Source organism: Bos taurus, chromosome 5, assembly GCF_002263795.3.
Source record: "Bos taurus isolate L1 Dominette 01449 registration number 42190680 breed Hereford chromosome 5, ARS-UCD2.0, whole genome shotgun sequence".
Classification (NCBI taxonomy): domain Eukaryota; kingdom Metazoa; phylum Chordata; class Mammalia; order Artiodactyla; family Bovidae; genus Bos; species Bos taurus.
Window position 1 is genome coordinate 68,852,605 of NC_037332.1, and position 21,763 is coordinate 68,874,367.

Here is a 21,763-nt window from a genome sequence, read left to right on the forward strand (position 1 = left end):
ATCTTGGAAGGAATTTTGAGAATAGCTAGTTGATTACACTCTCCCTAGGGATAAATGAGAAACATGGCCTCAAGGTTCCTTTTCTGCCTTTATGTATTTTGTAAGAGGGAGACTTCTGGTGTGTGAGCCAGAAACTTGAACTGAGATCATCACAATGGAAAGGCATGGCTTCTTAACCCAGTTTCCAGACTCAAGTCAGATTCAGAGTGATTAAGGCCACATTCCCTTGAGGGAATTTTAAACATGGCTGCATACATTCATGGTAGAGATTCTTTTATATCTTCTCAGAGTTGTGTTCATTCATTAGAGCACCTGTGCCCAGAACAGAAGGAAGTACCTGGACCTTCTAGAGATTTCTAGGCACTGGCTCTGGTTGATATTAATGCCTGAGGATGCAATATGCCATTCTGGGCCATCAGCCCATGTGTGGGCTTATAGTGGTCAGGGAAACAGTGGAATTTTGGCTAACCTGAAAACTGTGGTGAGTCCAGTAGTCTGCAGATCCCAGGCTCTGGTCATTTCCTTTGTTTGTGAGTTCATAATCAGGGTAGATGTATTTGGAAACTGAAAGAATTCCCACATTGGCTGTCATGGTAGGAAAGGTCAAGTAGAAGCCCATCGGATTTCCCTTCTGTACCAGAATAATATACAAACAGGAACATTGAATTCCTGGAGTTGCAGGAATTAGTGCCCCCACCAAAGATGTGGAAAAAGGAAAACATGAAGACACTTCTCATATCTCCTTTTAACTTGTCTGTTTGGTCTGTGCAGAAGGCAGATTTATTTTAAAGGCTGACTTTGGATTCTTGTTAAGTTTAATGAAATGATCATTCCAACTTCAGCTGCTGTTCAACATACGGTATCTTTACTGAAAACAATCAACATAGACCCTAGCTTCTGTTATGCAACGTTTGTCGAATGCTTTATCTCTGAACCAGTTTGCAAGGATTACAGAAGCAGTTTGCTTTTACCTGGTAGGGTCAACAGTATACCATTGTAGTCTTGCCGCTCATTCTGTATTCTGCAATATCTTGATGTTATTGACACCTTATAGCACATCATACTGGTCTAGTACATTGATGATGTTATAGAGATTAGACCTGATAAACAGGAAATAACACATCCTTTAAATACTTTAGTGAGACACATACAGTCCAGGGGGTGCAAGATTAACCTCACTCTTGCTACCAAGTAATATATCAGTTAGTGTCCACTTAGGGTAAAGGAAACCACATTAGCTATGTTAGCAGAGAGAATTTACCATTAGGAATTGGTTAAGCAGGTCATGGAGGATTGAGGATGTGAGAAAGGAAGACTAAGATAATAGGGAACATTATATCAGGAAGTGGCTACCACTCCTAGGGAAGGAGTGACAAAGGAAAAAAGGTTGGGGTTTCCAGAATCCAAGAGCTGGAAGAGGAGGGGGTTCTCTGGGGCTGGGATGCTCACTTCTGGGGAGAGGGCACTGCCAGGCTGGTGTCACATCTGAATTTCGTAATCCAGCAGGAACCACAGCTGGAGGCCACATAGTATCCATTGCCTGCCCACTTGAGCTGTGATGACCAGAAACAGAGTGTCAGCAAGGCTGGTCCCATGAACCAGCTTCCGGGCTACTGCAGGCAGGAGCAGCACGCAGAGCTGGAAAGGGCAGTCCTTTCCCCTCTTCCTGCACTTTATGTCTCTTGAGCGTCCCCTTTGGGGGAACCTAACGGGGAGCCAGGTGGCAAAGGAGGATGTTGCTTGAGTCCTTGTCCCCACATGGCAGTGTGGGGAGGGAGGGTCCAACACAGCTTCCCTGCGGGAGCAGATTTTGTCTAGATAGGCCACATGGTTGTTTCCAGCTGTCGACCCCTTGGTATTAATAATTTGTGCAGGTTTTCCTTCCCCCTTATTGACGTCAGCCTCCATCGTGATGAAACTGGGGCTGGGGCAGGAGAAAAGGGAGGGAAATTGGTGAGTCACCTTTCCGTTTTTGTTTCGAGGCAGTTTGATTTATGGTACGTGGTCCCTTACCTCCTATACCCCTGTGTTTTGGTTCTCTTGGTAGAAGCCTTATTCTCAAGGTTTCTTCTCCATTTGTGGTAAATTCAGGGGAATTCTTGTCCCTGAATGCCTTCATTCACATTTCCCATCTTCAGTGTCTCTGCTTGTAGGCACCTGAGCGTTGACTCCTGAACTGTTTCAGAACTGTTATTTAGAAGTGGATTACTGCCCTAGAAGGTTTTTTTTTCTTTTTTTAATTATTTTTTAATTGAAGGATAATTTTGCTTTATAGAATTTTGTTGTTTTCTGTCAGACATCAACAAGAATCAGCTGATTCACAGTACACCCACGTCCCCTCCCTCCCGAAGCTCCCTCCCGTCTCCCTCCCATCCCACCCTTCTAGATTGTTACAGAGCTCCTGTTTGAGTTCCCTGCGTCATATATAGCAAATTCCCATTGGCTATCTATTTCACATATGGTATTGTAAATTTTCATGTTACTCCCTCTGTACATCTCACCTTCTCCCTCCTTCCCTCCCGCCACATCCATAGGTCTGTTCTCCATGTCTGTTTCTCCACTGCTGCCCTCCAGATAAATCATCAGTGCCATCTTTCTAGATTCTGTATATATGCATTAGTATACAATATTTATATTTCTCTTTCTGACTTATTTCACTCTGTATAATAGGCTCTAGGTTTGTCCACCTCATTAGAACTGACTCAAATGCATTCCTTTTTATGACTGAGTAATATTCCATTGAATATATGTACCACAGCTTCTTTATCCATTCATCTTACTGGACATCTAGGTTGCTTCCATGTTCTGGCTATTGTAAATAGTGCTGCAATGAACACTGGGGTACATGTTTCTTTTTCAATTTTGGTTTCTTCAGGGTATATGCCTAGTAGTGGGATTGCTGGGTCATATGGTGGATTAATTCCTAGTTTTTTAAGGAATCTCCAAACAGTCTTCCATAGTGGCTGTATCAATTTACATTCCCACCAGCAATGCAAGAGTGTTCCCTTTTCTCCACACCCTCTCCAGCATTAATTGTGTGTAGACTTTTTGATGATGGCCATTCTGACTGGTGTGAGGTGGTATCTCATTGTAGTTTTGATTTACATTTCTCTAATAATGAGCAATGTTGAGCATCTTTTCATGTGTTTGTTAGCCATCTGTATATCTTCTTTGGAGAAATGTCTGTTTAGGTCTTTTCCCCAATTTTTGATTGGGTTGTTTGTTTCTGTGGTATTGAGTTGTATGAGCTGCCTTGTATATTTCGGAAATTAATTATTTGTCGGTTGTTTCCTCTGCTATTATTTTCTCTCATTCTGAAGGTTGTCTTTTCACCTTGTTTGTAGTTTCCTTTGCTGTGCAAAATCTTTTAAGTTTAATTAGGTCCCACTTGTTTATTTTTGTTTTTATTTCCATTACTCCCTAGGAGATTTCTGCTGGTTGATGTATGTTCACTTGCTCCTTGTCTAAGGGAACAGGATTATGGGCTGAATGTGTGGAGGTATTTGGACCAGTGAACTCCTGAGCAGTGTTGTCAGGACAGGCAGAGCGGTTTGGCCTCTTCCGGCTCATCTACTGTGAATCGGCTTCCTTTTTACTTTGCCGTTCCCAGCATAGACTAATTCAATCTTCAGTTTCTCTTTTCTAAAGAAAGACTCCAGGGTGAAGTCATCTCATTCTTTGTCTTTAGTGCTGGCAGAAAATAGAGCTATGATGGCCACAACCAAGGGCTTTCTAGGCTCTGTCAGTGGCTGCTTTCTCTCCAAGCCAGGGTTTACATGGCTTTCTGTCCTGCTCTCCCTCCCCACTTCCTTCCCTGCTTTTGGGAACAGATCTTGTGATGCATCAGCAATCACAGCTGCACAGTAGTCATTGCCCTTGCACTAAAGCTATAGTGACCAGGAAAGAAAAATGATCAAGTCCTCCATGAAGATCAGTGGCTCCTTCAAGGGCTCCGTGGTAGGGTGGTGCCCTGGCCCGACCACAGGGTATTTTCATCACTTTAGAAACTGAACAGAAATCTGCATTGCATGTGCCTACAACGAGGCTGCACGGGCTGTAGGTTAGCAAAACATAAGGTTTATTTGCCTTTGATTCACATTCTACACATTCCCTGTGGGAATCATCCCGTGCTTCAGAGGCTTTGTATGTCTTCGGCACTTGTATGTCTAGGAAAATTGTCAGTAAGTGAGTTACTAAGGCCAGTTGGTAACAGGATCTTTCAAAATACACTCAGTGAGGGGAAACAAGTACAATGATTCTTTAAGATGGTGCATGGGTGGGGCAACCCAGGTATTTGGACAGCCAAGGCGTTATCCCAAACTTGTCAATCTTCCCAGGTGTTAGAATTCTGAAGACTAAAGTTTCTTGCCAAGTTGCTTAGCAGTCAGATAAATTTATCACCCCAGTTGTTTTGAACTGCTGTGAGATAATGTCCACTTTTCATCAACAAGAAAGGCCCTTTCAAAAGAAGCTGACCTTCACACCAAAGGTGTATCTTTTTAGATGCTTAATGTCTCTAGATCTTTCTCTTACCAGGAATGTTTATTGCTGCTTGATGAACCATTTCTTTTTCAGAAGGCTACAGCCAGTGCAGGCAGGGCAGGACCACGTCACCATAGCTGAGAGGCTGCTGTCCTCTCGAACAGGACAGGGCAGCACTTGGCTCTCAGGCAGCCAGAGTGGCTTGGCCCTCTCTGTCCACAAGGAGATTTGGTTTAGACCAGCCACTATTTTTTGATTTAACTTTGATTTGGACCTGGTTGTTCAGATGAATACAGTCTAATGTAACTGCTGATCTGGAGAGGTTTTCTACCAAGAAAACTTCAATACATGACTCATAAAATGAGTTATGTAGCCATTTAACAAGTTGTAAAAGATTGCTTGCCCCTGACAGCATAGAGGCTTAGGTCTAATGCTAATGAAACATTGACTAAGACCCTTCTGCCACCTTGGTTCCCTCTTATAAATGGGATGATAAAATCAGAGAGATCCGGCTTGGGAGATAGAGGTGTTTCTCTGATACAAATTAGCATAGGCTCACAGTTTATGAAGCAGGAACTGAAATCACACACACATACAAATCACACACACACATACAGATTTTTATTGGAGCATCAACCTAGTTAATCTTAAGGGAAATCAACCCTGAATACTTGTTGGAAGGATTGACGCTGAAGCTGAAATTCCAGTATTTTGGTCATCTGATGCAAACAGCTGACTCTTTGGAAAAGTCTCTGATGCTGGGAAAAATTGAGGACAGAGGGAGAAGAGGGTGTCAGAGGATGAGATGACTAGATGTCATCACTGAAGCAATGGACATGAACTTGGGCAAACTCTGGGAGATGGTGAGGGACAGGGAGGCCTGGCGTGCTGCAGTCCATGGGGTTGCAAAGAGTCAGACACGACTGGGTGACTGAACAACAACAACAACAATAAAACAACATAGTTGCTTTACCATGTTGTATTAATTTCTATTGTACAGCAACCTTTGTTTTGAATTCTGGCTCTATTACTTGGCCATGTAACCTTGGATATAGTACACCACCTTTCAGAGTCTTAGTTTTTCATTTTTAAATGTGACTAATCCTCATTTTGGGCTTCCTGGGTGGCTCAGTAGTAAAGAATCTGCCTGCTAATGCAGGAGAGGCAGGTTCGATCCTAGGGTTGGGAAGATTCCCTGGAGAAGGAAATGGCAATCCACTCTAGGATCCTTGCCTGGGAGATCTGATGGACAGAGGAGCCTGGTGGGCTACTGTCCATGGGGTCGCAAAGAGTTGAAAACGACTGATCGACTAAACAACAACAGCAACAACAACAAATCCCCGTTTTTCAGGATTGTGATGAGGATTGAAGGAAATAGTAGAATCGCAGGAGCAAAGTACCTAGTGCAGTTACACAAGCAGGTTGTGAGACAGGGATGAGGCTCACAGCTTTTGCAAAGAGTGGTGTGGAGGCAGTGCCCACTCTAGGGGAAGCCACCATGTTGGTTTGTCGCAGGAAGTGTTTTTCACTTTAACATCTTCCTGTTTGAGAGGCAGAGTGGTAAATTGGAATGTGGAATGTGGTTTTGGTGTCAGATATCTGGGTGGGGTTTCAATGTTGGTCTTACTTGTTGGACTTGCGTATTTGTTCATTACCTGGCTCTCTGAAGCTATTTCCTCAGAACTGTTGAGAGAAATCACACTGGTGCATGTGGAACGTCTGGCATGTGGAATCTGACACATGGGAAGGACTCGTTGATGATGCTGTTTTTACCCATGTGGTCTTTAGTCTCCAGTCTTTGTATCATAGAATAATCATTTGTGGAATGAAGGGAGCATGTAGATAAAGGCAGGCACTATAACTTACTTGAAGGTTAAAAAAATGGCTATCTGGTAAGTCTTTATAAATGATATTTTTAAAGATTTAATAATATATCTGAAGCTTAATTTATTACCCAAAAATATGGCAGCTACATTATCATTTCATGCAAATTAGTTGCATAAGATATTGATTAATTTTATACAGAGAATGCAAGTTGGGTTTTAGGGCATTGAATAATTTATGAGGTAATAGATTAAAAATAATTCACTATTTTCTTACATTTGGGGAAGTTAAATATATTTTAAAACATTGAATATGTCCTTGAGCTGAATCACACAAAAGGGGAAAGACTTAAAATACACACATATGTCACTGGATAGGAAAAGAATATCTGCAGCAAAAAATTAGGCATTCTGTATGTCCATAACTGCCGGTTACAGCTTCAAAAACAATTTCACGATAACGCTGGCCATTCAGAACCGGAGTAAACGGTTCTGATAATCTTGAACAAGTTTGTCACCATCATTTTCCTATTATCTGTACTGATGGGTTATAAATCCATTTTAATTAAAAGTTGTAAATAGCACCTAAAAGTGTTATACCACTTCAGTAAGCATAGCACTGGGTCTACTACAGTATGACTTTGACACCTTTGAATTAAAAAATGATCCAACTTTATCAAGAGGTAAATGAGGTTGATCATTAGCTGGTGAATTTAGATTATGGGCTCAATTTGGACAAATTAGATCACAGGGTGGTTTTTGCCCTCTATGGGTGTATTTTCTGTGTGTATGGCCAGTGTTCAGCAGATAAATTCCAAATCTCCACTTCCTTTCTTTGTAGAGGCAGAGAGAGCATACTGTGTTACTGAAATACTCCATGGAAGAACTTGAAAGAAACAAAACTGGTCTTTAACTTGTCAGTCCCCTTTTGCTCAGAACCAAAAATGAAGTCTCTGTGTAACCAAATGGCTCATATCAAATGTTTTTGATCTTTTAGAACAGAAGAATCGATAACAGAAGATGATAAGAGGAGGTATGTTTAGTGTTGAAGCTGCCTTTAATTTGAGTAATTTGGGCACACCTCATGGATTTAATTTAACACAAATTAATTTAACTCACAAATTTAATTGACGCCTGGGTAGCACATTGCCAATAATACCGATTCCTCCAGGGAAACTTGTGGCACAGACAATACAGGTGGGAGCAGGTAGTGTGATAAAGATCTTGCCCCGAGTTCTTCATTATCTTTGCTTCTTCCAAACAAGCGTGGTTTGTTCTGTGCACACAGCCTGTGCTAGCTTCCACTCGTGGACTTTGGATGAGCTGTTCTCTCAAATTGGATGACATCTCTTCACTTCCTCTGCCTTCTCCATCCTTCCATCCTCTGATTAACTGCACTTCACTCTCATTACTCCTTACCTCTCTCTTTCTCCTCACTTTATATCTGCTGCTGCTGCTAAGTTGCTTCAGTCATGTCCGACTCTGTGCAACCCCATAGACGGCAGCCCACCAGGTCCCGCCGTCCCTGGGATTCTCCAGGCAAGAACACTGGAGTGGGTTGCCATTTCCTCCTCCAACACTTTATATCTACCTACACATAAAGTGTTTTTGTGTGTTCATAGCACCTACTACCACATTAGGTGAATTCTTGATAAATGTTGACTGATTAACTGTAACCTGTCATGCCACTGTTATTTATTACTCCACTGAATTCTAAAAACAATCCCAACTCCTTCTTCCTCATTGCAAGTAAAATATCTAAAAACTACAGCTTTCTATTTTTATATGTAGCTTTTATTTAAACATAGAAAAACAATGATCTTCCAAGGACAATAGTATTCTGAATTCTACTTTTGAAAAGTCATAAATTAGTTTAATAATTCTATAATTGTTTGAAAGTTCCCATGATATCACCACTTTCTGCAAATGTAACCATGTAGTTTGGTCTGATTTTTCTATCTCTGCTTCTTTCTCATCAAGAAACTATGGAGGAGTGTATGTTGGTCTACCATCTGAAGCTGTCAATATGGTGTCCAATCAGACAAAGACTGTGCAGAAAAGTAAGTAAAACTCTGTGATATTTACTGTTTCTACATGTCTAATTTTTTGTTTTGTGAAAAAAAAATGTGAAATTGATATTTCCACTTGCCTGGCTCACCCTAAATATTACTGAGTTTCAGTGAACCATGTATAAGAACCATATCTGGGACTTCCTTGGCAGTTCAGGGTTGAGACTTCAACCTTCCACTGCAGAGGGCATAGGTTCAGTCCCTAGTTATGGAACTAAGATCCTACATGCCACCAGGCATGGCCTAAAAAAAAACAAGCAACAATAGTAACAACAAAAACCCATACATGCTCATTGTAATCATTTGTTGAAACTGCCACCCACGTGATGAGAATAATTCCAGAGCAACAGTTAGCTTCTGTTTGTGGTTGATCCATGGATATTTTAAATTTCATCTTAATTTCAGTGATGATCAGTGTGAAAGCAAATGTTTCAGTAAATTTATGGAATTTTTGTAGAACATAAAGGTGAATTCTTATAATACCTTATAAATGTAACTGGTAAGTAGCCTGGTGATTAGAAGAAAATTAACTGCCTTTTGTGTAACGAAATGAAGTGGAGGCTCCTTTTTCTGAGTTTTAGTAGTTAGTAATTGTGGGGCTAATGAAGTCCTTTTGATAATAGGTATGATTGCAACTTTGTAGATAGCTTCTTGCTAAAGTTAAGTTTTAATGTGGCTTGTAAAGAATGCTGATTTACTAATCACTATACAGTTGTCTAATATATGGTTTTTTAAAGAACTATTGATATGTACACATATATAGATGTAACATGTAATTTAATTTGTACACAAATATAATAAAAATATTATATTATTTTAACATACCCTGGTTATTTGTTCCTCATTGCTTTTTCTCTACTTGATGATTTAGACTAGCAAATATGTATATATCCCAGCTATTTGTAGTTCTATGGGTAACTGCAGTAAGTTCTTTATAACTGAATATTTAACTTTTCTTAATTTTCTTTTTTAAGATTAGAAGAAGAAAATATCATGACTCAATAATCAAGGGGTACTGTATATTTTTCTAAATAATTCTGTATATTTAACCTTGATGAATGAACTGTAGATATTAATAATGCTCTGTATAAGATTAGGAGGGATCTCATCTTTCAGTTAAATCTATGGAATCAAATATGTTTTATTGTAAAGAAGTCTTTAATGATTAGATTGATTTTCTCTGCAGTTACCTTTTTTCACTTAATTTTTTTCAACTGCAACTTAATTCATCAAATAAGAACAAGCTACATGTTTGCCTAGACTTACCGAGGTTTCTCTCTTCATTGCCAAAATCTTTGAGGGGCTATGACCTTGAAAATGATAGACAAGGAAAGACTAGAGAGGCTGGGAATTAGATTCGGATCAATACTAAATGTTTGGCAATAGCCAGGAGTACTTGATATACAGAGAGAAGATTTATCAGTACCAAAACTCCAATAGAGATAGGTAGTCATCAGTTTGCAAAGATGCAGTTTTGCAGGAAGGAATAGTAAAATTATAGACCAAATTTAAAAGGTGAAGCACTGTTGACCTGGTGAAGAGTGTGGAGTTAGAATTATATTGATACGATGAACAAGAACAAGGATACAAGAAAAACAGCTTTCATTAACGACCCTCTGGGTACCAGATACTCTAAAAGATACTGAGCAACCATAGAGCCAAAGAGTTTCAGTTCACCTGGTCCACAATGCATGCAGTGCTTAGATCTTGCCTTTCAGTCTTGCTGAACATCCAATGATCAGGAATGCTCTGTCTCCTGAGATAGCCCGTTCTCTTTTGGGAGTCAGACAACCTTGGATTTGAATTCAGGCTCTTTCCGTTACTAGCCTGGCAAGTTACTTCCCCTGATATTTATCTTGAAGGGGTCTTGTTAGGATTAAATATAAAGTCAATGGTACCTTCTGCTGTAATTGTCACTGTCTTCATCACCATCATCATCGTCATTGTACCGTCATCCTTTTGTGTAACTAGGATCCAGCCCTTGGTAGACCAGAAGCAAGACTGATTTGATGTTGAACCAACTTCTTGCTCAGAGCCAGTATGGGTACTGGTGTCTGGGACGATATGGGGTGCAGAATAAGCTCAAAAATGGAGACAAATAAGCTTTCCTATTGGAGGAAAGGGACATGGAAGCTTTAACTGGTTTCTTTGGGATAAGAAATACAACAATATTAGGCAGCTTCTTCAAAGACTTTCTCGTCAAGGCTACAACATTATGGAGCATTATTCCCTAGTGCTCATATCCATATTAGGGTGTTGAGAACTTGCTGGAGATTTTCTCTTTCTAGTATTTTTAAGAGTTCTAAATCTCATGTAGATTTCTAAGTTCCCTGCTGCTTTTTTCTGATGTGACTGTATTTTTTTTATTATCTGCATCAAATAGAAAAGATAATCTAGTTGAAAATAAGCATACATTAGTGTTTACCCTCCTGAAAACAGGATATATTTCAGAAAGCATCTGAATAGAGTGGGAAGCAGTGCTGTGTAGACAGAGATCAGGAGACTTGGCAGGTCTGTATTAACACAGGATCTTAGATGAATCCCTCACTTTCTCCCAGCTTCACCCAATTTCAATTTTCACATGTGAGAGTTAGACAAGATGATTGTGGAAGCTTTGTATGTGGATCTGAAATTTCCTGATAACAGTGGAGCCACACTGCTGGTGAATCAGCCAACATCAGCCAATGTTAGACGGTGAGCTTCAATATTTCCCTACTGCCCATGGCTATCGGTATGAAAACAGACACTATTTTATTGCCATCCCTCTCTCCTTTCAACTTTTCCCATTCTTTAACTCTACTGGTTACCAGTCAATTTGCCTCTTTTGAATTATCTGAGAAAATGTCTACATTGAAAGGCTGTCCGTTTACTCAATCGTTAAGCATCCTCAGTAGTACTTATCATGAGGTGTTGGAGCTTAAATTATCGGGCAGAAATGCTGATAAGAAGAGACGTTTTATGGAAGAGATTGGAGATGCTTTTGTTTTTTGACCTAAACCAGAAGATCAAATTGCCAACATCCATTGGATCACAGAAAAAGTAAGAGATTTCCAGAAAAACATCTATTTCTGCTTCCTTGACTATACTTTAGCCTTTGACTGTGTGGATCACAACAAACTGTGGAAAATTCTTAAAGGTGGTCAACAGACCACCTTACCTTCCTCCTGAGAAACCTGTATGCAGGTCAAGAAGCAACAGTTAGAACCGGACATGGAACAAAGAACTGGTTCCAAATTGGGAAAGGAGTACATCAGGCTGTACACTATCACTGTGCTTATTTAACGTCTATGCAGAGTTAAGTTCAGTTGCTCAGTCATGTCTGACTCTTTGCGACTCCATGGACTGCAGCACGCCAGGCCTCCCTGTCCATCAGCACCTCCCAGAGCCTACTCAAACTCATGTCCATCCAGTCGGTGATGCCATCCAACCGTCTCATCCTCTGTCATCCCCTTCTCCTCCTGCCTTCAGTCTTTCCCAGCATCAGGGTCTTTTCAAATGAGTCAGTTCTTTGCATCAGGTGGCCAAAGTATTGGAGTTTCAGCTTCAGCATCAGTCCTTCCAATGAATATTCAGGACTGATTTCCTTTAGGATGGACTGGTTGGGTCTCCTTGCAGTCCAAAGGACTCTCAAGAGTCTTCTCCAACACCACAGTTCAAAAGCATCAATTCTTTGGCACTCAGCTTTCTTTATAGTCCAGCTCTCACATCCATACATGACTACTGGAAAAGCCATAGCCTTGACTAGATGGACCTTTGTTGGCAAAGAAATGTCTCTGCTTTTTAATATGCTGTCTAGGTTGGTCAAAACTTTTCTTCCAAGGAGTAAACGTCTTTTAATTTCAGCAGTCAGCATCTGCAGTGATTTTGGAGCCCCAAAAAATAAAGTCTGCCACTGTTTCCACTGTTTCCCCATCTATTTGCCATGAGTGATGGGCCCGGATGCCATGATCTTAGTTTTCTGAATGTTGAGCTTTAAGCCAACTTTTTCACTCTCTTCTTTCACTGTCATCAAGGAGCTCTTTAGTTCTTCTTTGCTTTCTGCCATAAGGGTGGTGTCATCTGCATATCTGAAGTTATTGATATTTCTCCTGGTAATCTTGATTCTAGCCTGTGCTTCATCCAGCCCAGCGTTTCTCATGATGTACTCTGCATATAAGTTAAATAAGCAGGGTGACAATATACAGCCTTGACATATTCCTTTCCCTATTTGGAACCAGTCTGTTGTTCCATGTCCAGTTCTAACTGTTGCTTCCTGACCTGCATACAGATTTCTCAAGAGGCAGGTCAGGTGGTCTGGTATTCCCATCTCTTTAAGAATTTTCCACAGTTTGTTGTGATCCACACAGTCAAAGGCTTTGGCATAGTCAATAAAGCAGAAATAGATGTTTTTCTAGAACTCTCTTGCTTTTTCGATGATCCAGCAGATGTTGGCAATTTGATCTCTGGTTCCTTTGCCTTTTCTGAAACCAGCTTGAACATCTGGAAGTTCATGGTTCACGTACTGCTGAAGCCTGGCTTGGAGAAATTTGAGCATTACTATGCAGAGTACATCATATCAAATGCTGGGCTGGATGAAGCACACGCTGGAATCAAGATTGCTGAGAGAAATATCAATAACCTCAGATATGCAGATGATACCATCCTTAGGGCAGAAAGCGAAGAGGAACTAAAGAGCCTCTTGATGAAGGTGAAAGAAGAGAGAGAAAAAGCTGGCTTAAAACAGCGTTCAAAAAACAATGATCATGGCATCCAGTCCCATCACTTCATGGCAAATAGATGGGGAAACAATGGAAACAGTGACAGACTTTATTTTTGGGGGCTCCAAAATCACTGCAGATGGTGACTGAAGCCACGAAATTAAAAGGTGCTTGCTTCTTGGAAGAAAAGCTATGACTAACCTAGACAGCATATTAAAAAGCAGACATTACTTTGTCATCAAAGGTCCATGTAGAAAAAGCTATGGTTTTTCCAGTGGTCATGTATGGATGTGAGAGTTGGACTATAAAAAAAGTTGAGCACCAAATAATTGGCGCTTTTGAACTATCATTTTGGAGAAGACTCTTGAGAGTCTTTTGGACTGCAAGGAAGTCATACCAGTCCATCCTAAATGAAATCAGTCCTGAATATTCACTAGAAGGACTGATGTTGAAACTGAAGCTCCAGTACTTTGGCCACTTGACGTGAAGAGCTGACTCATTGGAAAAGACTCTGATGCTGGGGAAGATTGAAGGCAGGAGGAGAAGGGAACGACAGAGAATGAGATGGTTGGTTGGCATCACTGACTCAATGTACATGAGTTTGAGCAAGCTCCGGGAGATGGTGAAGGACAGGGAAGCCTGACCTCCTGCAGTCCATGGGATTGCTGAAGTCAGACACGACTGAGCGACTAAACAACATATGTGTAAAATCTTAGTGTCCCAAGTTCACAGTCAAATTGGTTACTTTGTGAAGCTAGTGGCTCAAATCGTAAAGAATTTGCCTGCAATGCAGGAGACCCAGGTTCAATCCCTTGGTTGGGAAGATCCCCTGAAGAAGGAACTGGCAACCCACTCCAGTATTCTTGCCTAGAGAATTTCAAGGGCAGAGGAGCCTGGTGGGCTACAGTCCATGGGTTGCAAAGAGATTTGGACATGACTGAGCGACGGACACTTTCATAATCTCTTAAAATTGGCTGTATCTCCAGATGTGTAGTTTCTTCTACAGATGACCCAAGGGTGGAAGTTTTGCCCGTTTAGATGTATGGAGTGCTGCCAGTGCAGTAATGCTTCTCAAATGCCAGTGGATGGGCTTGCTGCATCAGATCCCCAGGGAGATAATGTGGATAGCTCGCCCCCTCCCAGGAGGGTCTGACTGAGCAGGAAAGGAGTGGGGTTGTGGCTGAACAATCTGTATCTTTGTGCTGTTGATGGGTAACTAGGTTTGGGCATCATCCCATTGGTGTATTGGGCTGGCCAAAGAGTTCAATTCATGAGTTCAATTCATAAGATGTTGTGAAGAAACTCAGAGGAACTTTTTGACCAACCAATAGTTTAGTTATAAGTTGAAAAGTCTCTTTGTCCATCCACCTTTGTCTCTATATAAGTGTCATCAGTGCTTCCCCCTATGCTGGCCACATTTTCATTCTCAGATCGATGTTAAACGGATGTTGAATGTGTGTTTTGCTGAAGAGAAAATCTGAATAATTTGCAGGCTTAATGCTGATGTATTTTTATCTAAGTGTTGTCTTTCATGCTTCCTAATAACTCTTTCCCCTTTTTTTTGTTTGTTACCTTCATAGCTTGTTCATCAAGATCTGGATGAAATTTTTCCCTCATGGGATTTTGTAATGTGCACAGACATTTCCAAGGAAATTCTAAACAGTCGCCACCCCTCCCCCCAAATTCTTAGTTGGTAGTTGAAACCACGGGTACATACTGAATGTTGTGGTACTAGAAGGGAATTGGTTAAACAACATGCTTGGATATGGAACTTTCTGTGATCCACCTGCAGAAGACAAACTTATGAAGGGTTCTTGCCCAGCCGGTCTCTGTGTCCCTGCTGTGTTCTCACCTGAACATCCCCACAGCTCATGAAGATCATGTCTTTTCACTGATGCTTTTTTGATAGTTTTTATAAATTAAAATCCTTCATCTATTTATAACTTAAAATAATAAGGCACTATCAACGAGTTACCCAAAGTAATATATTTGTCTGTTATTTTTCACTATTTCTACTTCATGTTGATTTTTAGCTGTAAAATTGATTAAATTGATAACTTCCTGCTGTCTCCCTTTTTTACTGTTGGTTTTCAGCTTTATTTAAATGTCAAAGGAGTTTCTTTATTGGGAACAACACATTACATGGCAATACTTCAACTGCTGAGGTTTGCATGCCGTACGTACATTTCAATTAACTTCTTCTTTTCTTTAGTTAAAGGCTTATGTAACTACAAGTACTTCATAGCCATCAAGTCTCCCATTCTACTTGTGTGTGATCAAAGCATCTTATCATGTTAATTCTGTACTGTTTTCAAGGACTTGTCACTGATGGTTAGTGGGATATTTGGAAAGTTCTTAATTTGATAACGACCTTGTGTATCCACTTAATACTGCAATGTAAATCACTCAATTGCATTTCAACAATTAAAACATTTTTATCCCTCTTTACCTGGATTTCTTCATTATTTTCTAGAAGAACACTTTCAAATAAGTCACATGTTGTGATATGTAGATACAATATATCAGTATAAAAATAATAATGTATAAATGGATTGCTATGAAAAGAACAAAATCTTTCACAAGAAAATCATTACCTTATGTTTTCCATACAACTATCATAGGGACTTCAAATGGATTTGAAAAACAAACAAACTGAAGATTAGAATCACTGAGAAATGATTATGGTACGTGTACTCCTGTCCCATATCCACACATCCATAATGGCATTTGGGTGAAATATCATGTTTATCCCATAGAGATAACAGATAGATTAACTTTTGAAAACTTTTAATTTTGAAATAAATTTAGATTTAAAGAGGAGTGTAAGGATGGTACAGAGAGTTCTTAAATGCCATTCTCTAGCTTTCCTTAATGTTAAATCTTACATAAACATACTATATTTGTCAAAACTGAGAAATTAAACATTGGTATAATGCTATAGACTAAACTACAGGCTCTCATTGGATTCCATTAGCTGTTCTGTTAGCATCCTTTTTCTGTTCAGGGTCCAACCTGAAATTCCACTGCATTCTTTTTTTTTTAAAATTATTTGTTTGGTCACACCAGGTCTAGGTTGTGGCCTGTGGGATCTAGTTCCCTGACCAGGAGTGGGACCCAGGCCGCCTGCATTGGAAGCATGGAGTCTTAGCCACCACACCACCAGGGAAGCCCCAAATTCCACTTCATTCTGTTGCATTTGTCATCCTGACTCTCCTCTTCCTGGTGTTTTCTCAGAATTTCCTTATTTTTCATGACTTGAGACTTTTGAAGCCTACATATTTTAAGTATTTTCCTCAGTCTGGATTTCTCTGATGTTTTCTTATGGATGGGGGTTATAAATTTGAGGGGAATTCCACAGAGATGAAGAGCCCCCTTCAGCACATCATAATATCTTATGACTTCAACATAATTTGTTATTGGTGATATTAACTATGATCATTTGGATAGGAGCATCTGTCAGGTTTCTCCACCGTAAGGTGTCTTGTGTTCTGTTTCCATTCTCTGTTCCTTATAAGTGAGTCAGACGTTTAGACCACACTCAATAAAAGAAAGTGAAAGTTTAGTTGCTCAGTTGTGTCCGACTCTGTGACCTCATGGACTGTAGACTACAGGCTCCTCCATCCATGGGATTTTCCAGGCAAGCGTACTGGAATACTCTTGCCCTTGCCTTCTCCAGAGGATCTTCCCGACGCAGGGATCGAACCCGGGTCTCCCACGTTGTAGGCATATACCATCTGAGCCACCAGGGAAGTTTGACCACATTCAAAGGAGAGGGGAATTAAGCTCAACATCCTGGAGAAAAGAGTGTCAAGGAATTTTTGAGAAGCATTATGTATTACTTGCCATAAAAAAATGAAATCTTGCCATTTGTGACAACATGAATGAACTTATTTATGTTAAGTGAAATAAGTCAGACAGAGAAAGACAAATACTATATGATTTCACTTATACGTGGAATTTAAAAAACAAAACGAATGACTAACAGAAACAGTCATGAAACAGCTGTTTGCCAGAGGGGAGGATGGGGGAAGGAATGAATAGGCGAAGGAGATTATGAGATATAAACTTCCAGTTACAAAATAAATGAGTCATGGGGATAAAATGTACAGTGTGGGGAATACAGTCCATAATAACGTAGTATCTTTGGTGATAGATGGTAACTAGACTTCCGTGGTGATCATTTTGAAATGTATAGACATATCAAGTCATTATGTTGTGCACCAGAGTTTACAAAAGAGGTCAAATATACCTCAATTAAAAAGTAAAGCAAAAGGGAAAGAAAAGGAAAAACCCACGGTAATTATTAAGTATTTGGGGGAAGACACTTTGAGACTCTGAACATGTCCTGTTTTTAAAGACTTGCCCACCAATTTTAGCATTCATCCTTGGACCCTGCTGGCAGCATACACTGTGGCTTCCAGTGCTCATGTTCTACTTCCCTTGTTCCTGCACCTGTGTTACTTGGAATCCTTCTCTGAAGAATACTTGTCTCTTCTCCCACATCTGCCTTCCCAGGTGACTCAGTGGTAAAGAATCCATCTACAATGCAGGAGAGGCAGGAGACTTGGGTTTGATCCCTGGGTCAGGAAGATCCGCCTGAGGAGGAAATGGCAATCCACTCCAGCGTTCTTGCTGGGAAATCCCATGGACAGAAGAGCCTGGCAGGCTACAGTCCATGGGGTCACAAAGAGTTGGACATGACTGAGCGGCTGAGCACCCCCATTTACTTTTTATTCAATTATTTATTTATATCATAGGACTCATGGATACTACGTTCTTCTTTAGGTTATAGTCTGGCACTATAATGATACCTATTTTATTGCTCACATTGTTCAAGTTTTGCTCATTGATTGTTTTTCATGTTAGTTCTTGAAAAACCCCATCCTTTGTTCTTCTTAGGTTGACTTTTATTAGCAAGCAAGAACAAAAATCCAATTCAAAAGTTAGTTTAAACACATTCCTAAAACTCCCATCAATTTTATTATAAATGAACAGTATTTTTCATATTATGACAAGTCTTAGCATTTTCCTTCAACTAGACATTATTTAAATTTAGAACCTTGTGATTCTTACAAGTTAATAACACCACCCACTTACCTATGTCTTATGTCTGATTACCATTTTTATTAAGTATTGCAAGAATCTTGAGTGAAAGTCTTAGACAAGAGTAATTACTAATGTTAAGAGCTTTCTAAAGCAAGAGATTGGAGAAACCTTTCAGTTCAGTTCAGTTGCCCAGTTGTGTCTGACTCTTTGCAACCCCATGGACTGCAGTATGCCAGGCCTCCCTGTCCATCACCAACTCCCGGAGCCTACTCAAACTCATGTCCATCGAGTCGATGATGCCTTCCAACCATCTCATCCTCTGTCCTCCCCTTCTCCTCCTGCCTTCAATCTTTCCCAGCATCAGGGTCTTTTCAAATGAGTCAGTTCTTTGTGTCAGGTGGCCAAAGTATTGGAGTTTCAGCTTCAGCATCAGTCCTTCCAATGAATATTCAGGAGTGTGCCCAAAATTTGAGAGTTAACAACTCTTCAAACAATGTATTCTGGTTCTTTGTAAGACTGTTACTGAAATGTAATGTATACTGGAGAGATGAGTTTCAGAGAATTTCTGACAAAATTATTTTGATTGGAAAAGATTTCTTAAGAAACTGTCTATGCTAGGAGCATTTATTTCTAGACTTGGTTTTAGGAGCCTGCTTGAATTTAGTTTTGGAAAAACTGTTTCAATCTCTGGAATGTAGATGTCTGGTTTTGGCAAGTACAACTTACTTCTGGGGTTTTATGGAAGAGTGGCTTCCTCAATGAACTGAATTCTCAGAAGTGATCTGGAGGAGGCTCTAGGGAGAGGAACAGGATGATAGAAGAGGCTAAGTTAGTACTTGCCTGGAGAATCCCCATGAACAGAGGAGCCTGGCAGGCTCCAGTCCATAGGGTCACAAAGAGTCGGACATGACTGATGCGACTTAGCACTAGCACAAGTTAGTACAACTGGGAGGTTATCTCACTGGGCTTTCCAGTTGGGAAGGGCTTGAAGAGGAAGAGGAGAAGGTTCTGTTTTGCAAATGGGAGCTTTATGTAGTCTTATCATATCTGTGCTGAAAGTTGTGAAGAATTTCAGGAGTGAAGAGTTATGTAAGGAACTCATTCCCAGGAAGATAGTTTACATTTTCTTAGCTTACTTTTACTTAATGAACATGATAAATCCAAGCAGAACAAAATGATGTGCTTTCCCATAGATTGGTTTCTGATACCCCATTCCAATTCTTAGTTGTTTATTGATCATCACCAATTGAGTTCTTGCTGTGCCCCATATGGATACTAGTCACCGAGGACACTGCTGGAAGACCCAACCCCTGCATCTGGGGCTCTTTAGAATAGTAGGGGAGAGGGCACTGGGTAACCTGTATTAAGCAGAGAGCAACGCCCAGGGGAGCCTGATGGCTTTGGGAGCACAGTGCAGGGGCACCCATGTCAGACTTCTGGCTTAGGATAGATTCCCAGAGTGCAGTTCCCTGTTGAGCCATAAGGGGGAGCACCAGGAAAACAAATATGGGCAGAAGAAGCTAAGAAAGGGTAAAGAACCGCAAACCCGGAGCCCTGAAGACCCTCAGTGTGTCCTGGGAACTGCTGGGAGTTCATCCTGGCTGGGTGGGGGTGGTGGGAATTGCAGGGGAGAGGTGGGGCAGGGTGACTGTGGGAGCTTCATGGGGTGAGGTGGAGCTTCATCTGAAGACTGTGGGAAGCCACTGTGGGGGGAAGCAATTGTGGGGTTTACCTGCTGGGTCCCCCCAGTCACTCACCTAAGGGCCATCAGAAGGCTTCGTCTTTCGTTCTCTTCCAACCCCTGGTTTGTGAGTCTCTCTGTAGAGGCATGACTAATACTTGCAGTTCTAGTTTGTGAAGATGGGCGTTTCCCATTTAATGGCTAATACAAAAGACTTGGAGTTCTTAGACAGTGCAATTTGTGGAAAACGTTGTTAAACAATAACGTCTATCTCCTACACAAGACATTCCTTCAAGACTAGGAGGGGTGGTTGGCTGTTTAATGCATAAAAACTGACACACAGAGTCAAGGAAAATAAAGAAACAAAAGTGTATGTTCCAACCAAGACATTCTACTAGGAAGGTCAGAAACATTTCATGGGGCAGGGCCACACCTCCCCCAGCACCAAGTATAACCAGCTGCTTAGTAATTGAGGCCATCCTGTTACTTCACATCCCTCTCCCACTTCTCTTCACTAAAGCGATTCATTAAATGAAGACAAACTTCTCTTGCCACCAGTAGAGTCCGTAACACTAGAGGATGAGATGGTTAGATAGCATCACTGACTCAATGGACATGAGTTTGAGCAAACTCTGGGAGATAGTGAAGGATAAGGGAACCTGGCATGCTGCAGTCTATGGGGTCGCAAAGTGTCAGACACAACTTACCAACTGAACAACAACAACAGAGTCTGTAACTACATGTTACATGATAATTTAGCACTTCTTTTATCTATTTTGCTTATTCCATAAATACTTAAAGTGCTGCAGACTCCCTAGGAGGCAGGCATCTTGTATATTCTTTTCCATTCTTCTTAGAATTGAGTCTAAGGGATCTACTATGAAAAAATGACTTTGTATTGATATGAAAGCAAGAGAATTTGTGACTCTCAGACAGGGTGTGTTTTCTCTAGAGCAGTAGTATCTTTGGGACAGATTGAAGGCCTTTGGTAAATCATCTGGCTGTTTCTGTGCCTTGAAAAATTTCAGTAAATAGGACAAAATCTATTCTAGTTTTCTTCTAAGATTGTTATTAGAAGGATTCATTAATTCACTGATTCATTCATCCAACAATTATTTTCTGAGAGTCTAGGTCTGGCATTTATTTTTTTTTAAATGTAACAAATTTTATCTTTTTACTCATCCTGTGGATGTGTATTTTTTAAAATTAATGTATTTGGCTGTGTCGGGTCTTAGTTGTGGCACTGGGGATCACTGTGACCAGCAGGATCTTTTGTTACAGCACGTGGACTCTGTAGTTGCGGCAAGCAGGTTAAGTTGCTCCAAGGCATGTGGGATCCTAGTTCCTCATCCAGGGATTGAACCTGTGTCCCCTGAATTGGAAGATGTATTCATAACCACTGGACTGCCAGGGAAGTCCCTACTCAAAGTGTGAAAGGGTTAGCCATTCAGTCATGTCTGACTCTTTGTGACCCCACAGACTGAAGCCTGCCAGGCTCCTCCATCCCATGGGATTTTCCAGGCAAGAACACTGGAGCGGGTTGCCATTTCCTTCTCCAGGGGATTTTCCCCACCCAGAGATAGAACCTGTGTCTTCCACATTTGCAGGCAGACTCTTTACCATCTGAGCTACCTATCAGGATACCTCTATCTCATCTAATTCATAGGAAGTTTTTATTTTTTTTTATTTCTTTAATTTTTATTAATTTTTTTCTGGCCATGCTGGGACTTCTTTGTAGAGTGTGGGCTTTCTCTAGTTGTGGAGCTTGGGCTTAGTTGCCCCACAGCATGTGGGATTTTAGTTTCCTGACCAGGGGATCAAACCCCTGCATTGGAAGGTAGATTCTTAACCACTGTACCACCAGGGAAGTCTCACTGCCCTTTTGCTAGGAACAATCACTAGCTGGAGGCCTGGCATTATTTTAGGCATTGGAGATGCAACAGTGAGCCAATCAGACAAAAGTCC

General features: G+C 40.7%; 1 protein-coding gene across 10 annotated transcripts in view; it reads left to right on the plus strand.

Annotated features, from left to right (window-relative positions):
* C5H12orf75 (chromosome 5 C12orf75 homolog) overlaps positions 1–21,763 on the plus strand; it is a 91,702-nt gene that overhangs the window by 29,336 nt on the left and 40,603 nt on the right. For 2 of the 10 annotated variants that reach the window (XM_015471059.3, XM_015471060.3), the window contains exons 3-4: positions 7,303–7,338; positions 8,286–8,365. In XM_015471059.3, coding sequence (XP_015326545.1) covers positions 7,303–7,338; positions 8,286–8,365 — 116 coding nt within the window. 10 annotated transcript variants of the gene reach the window in all.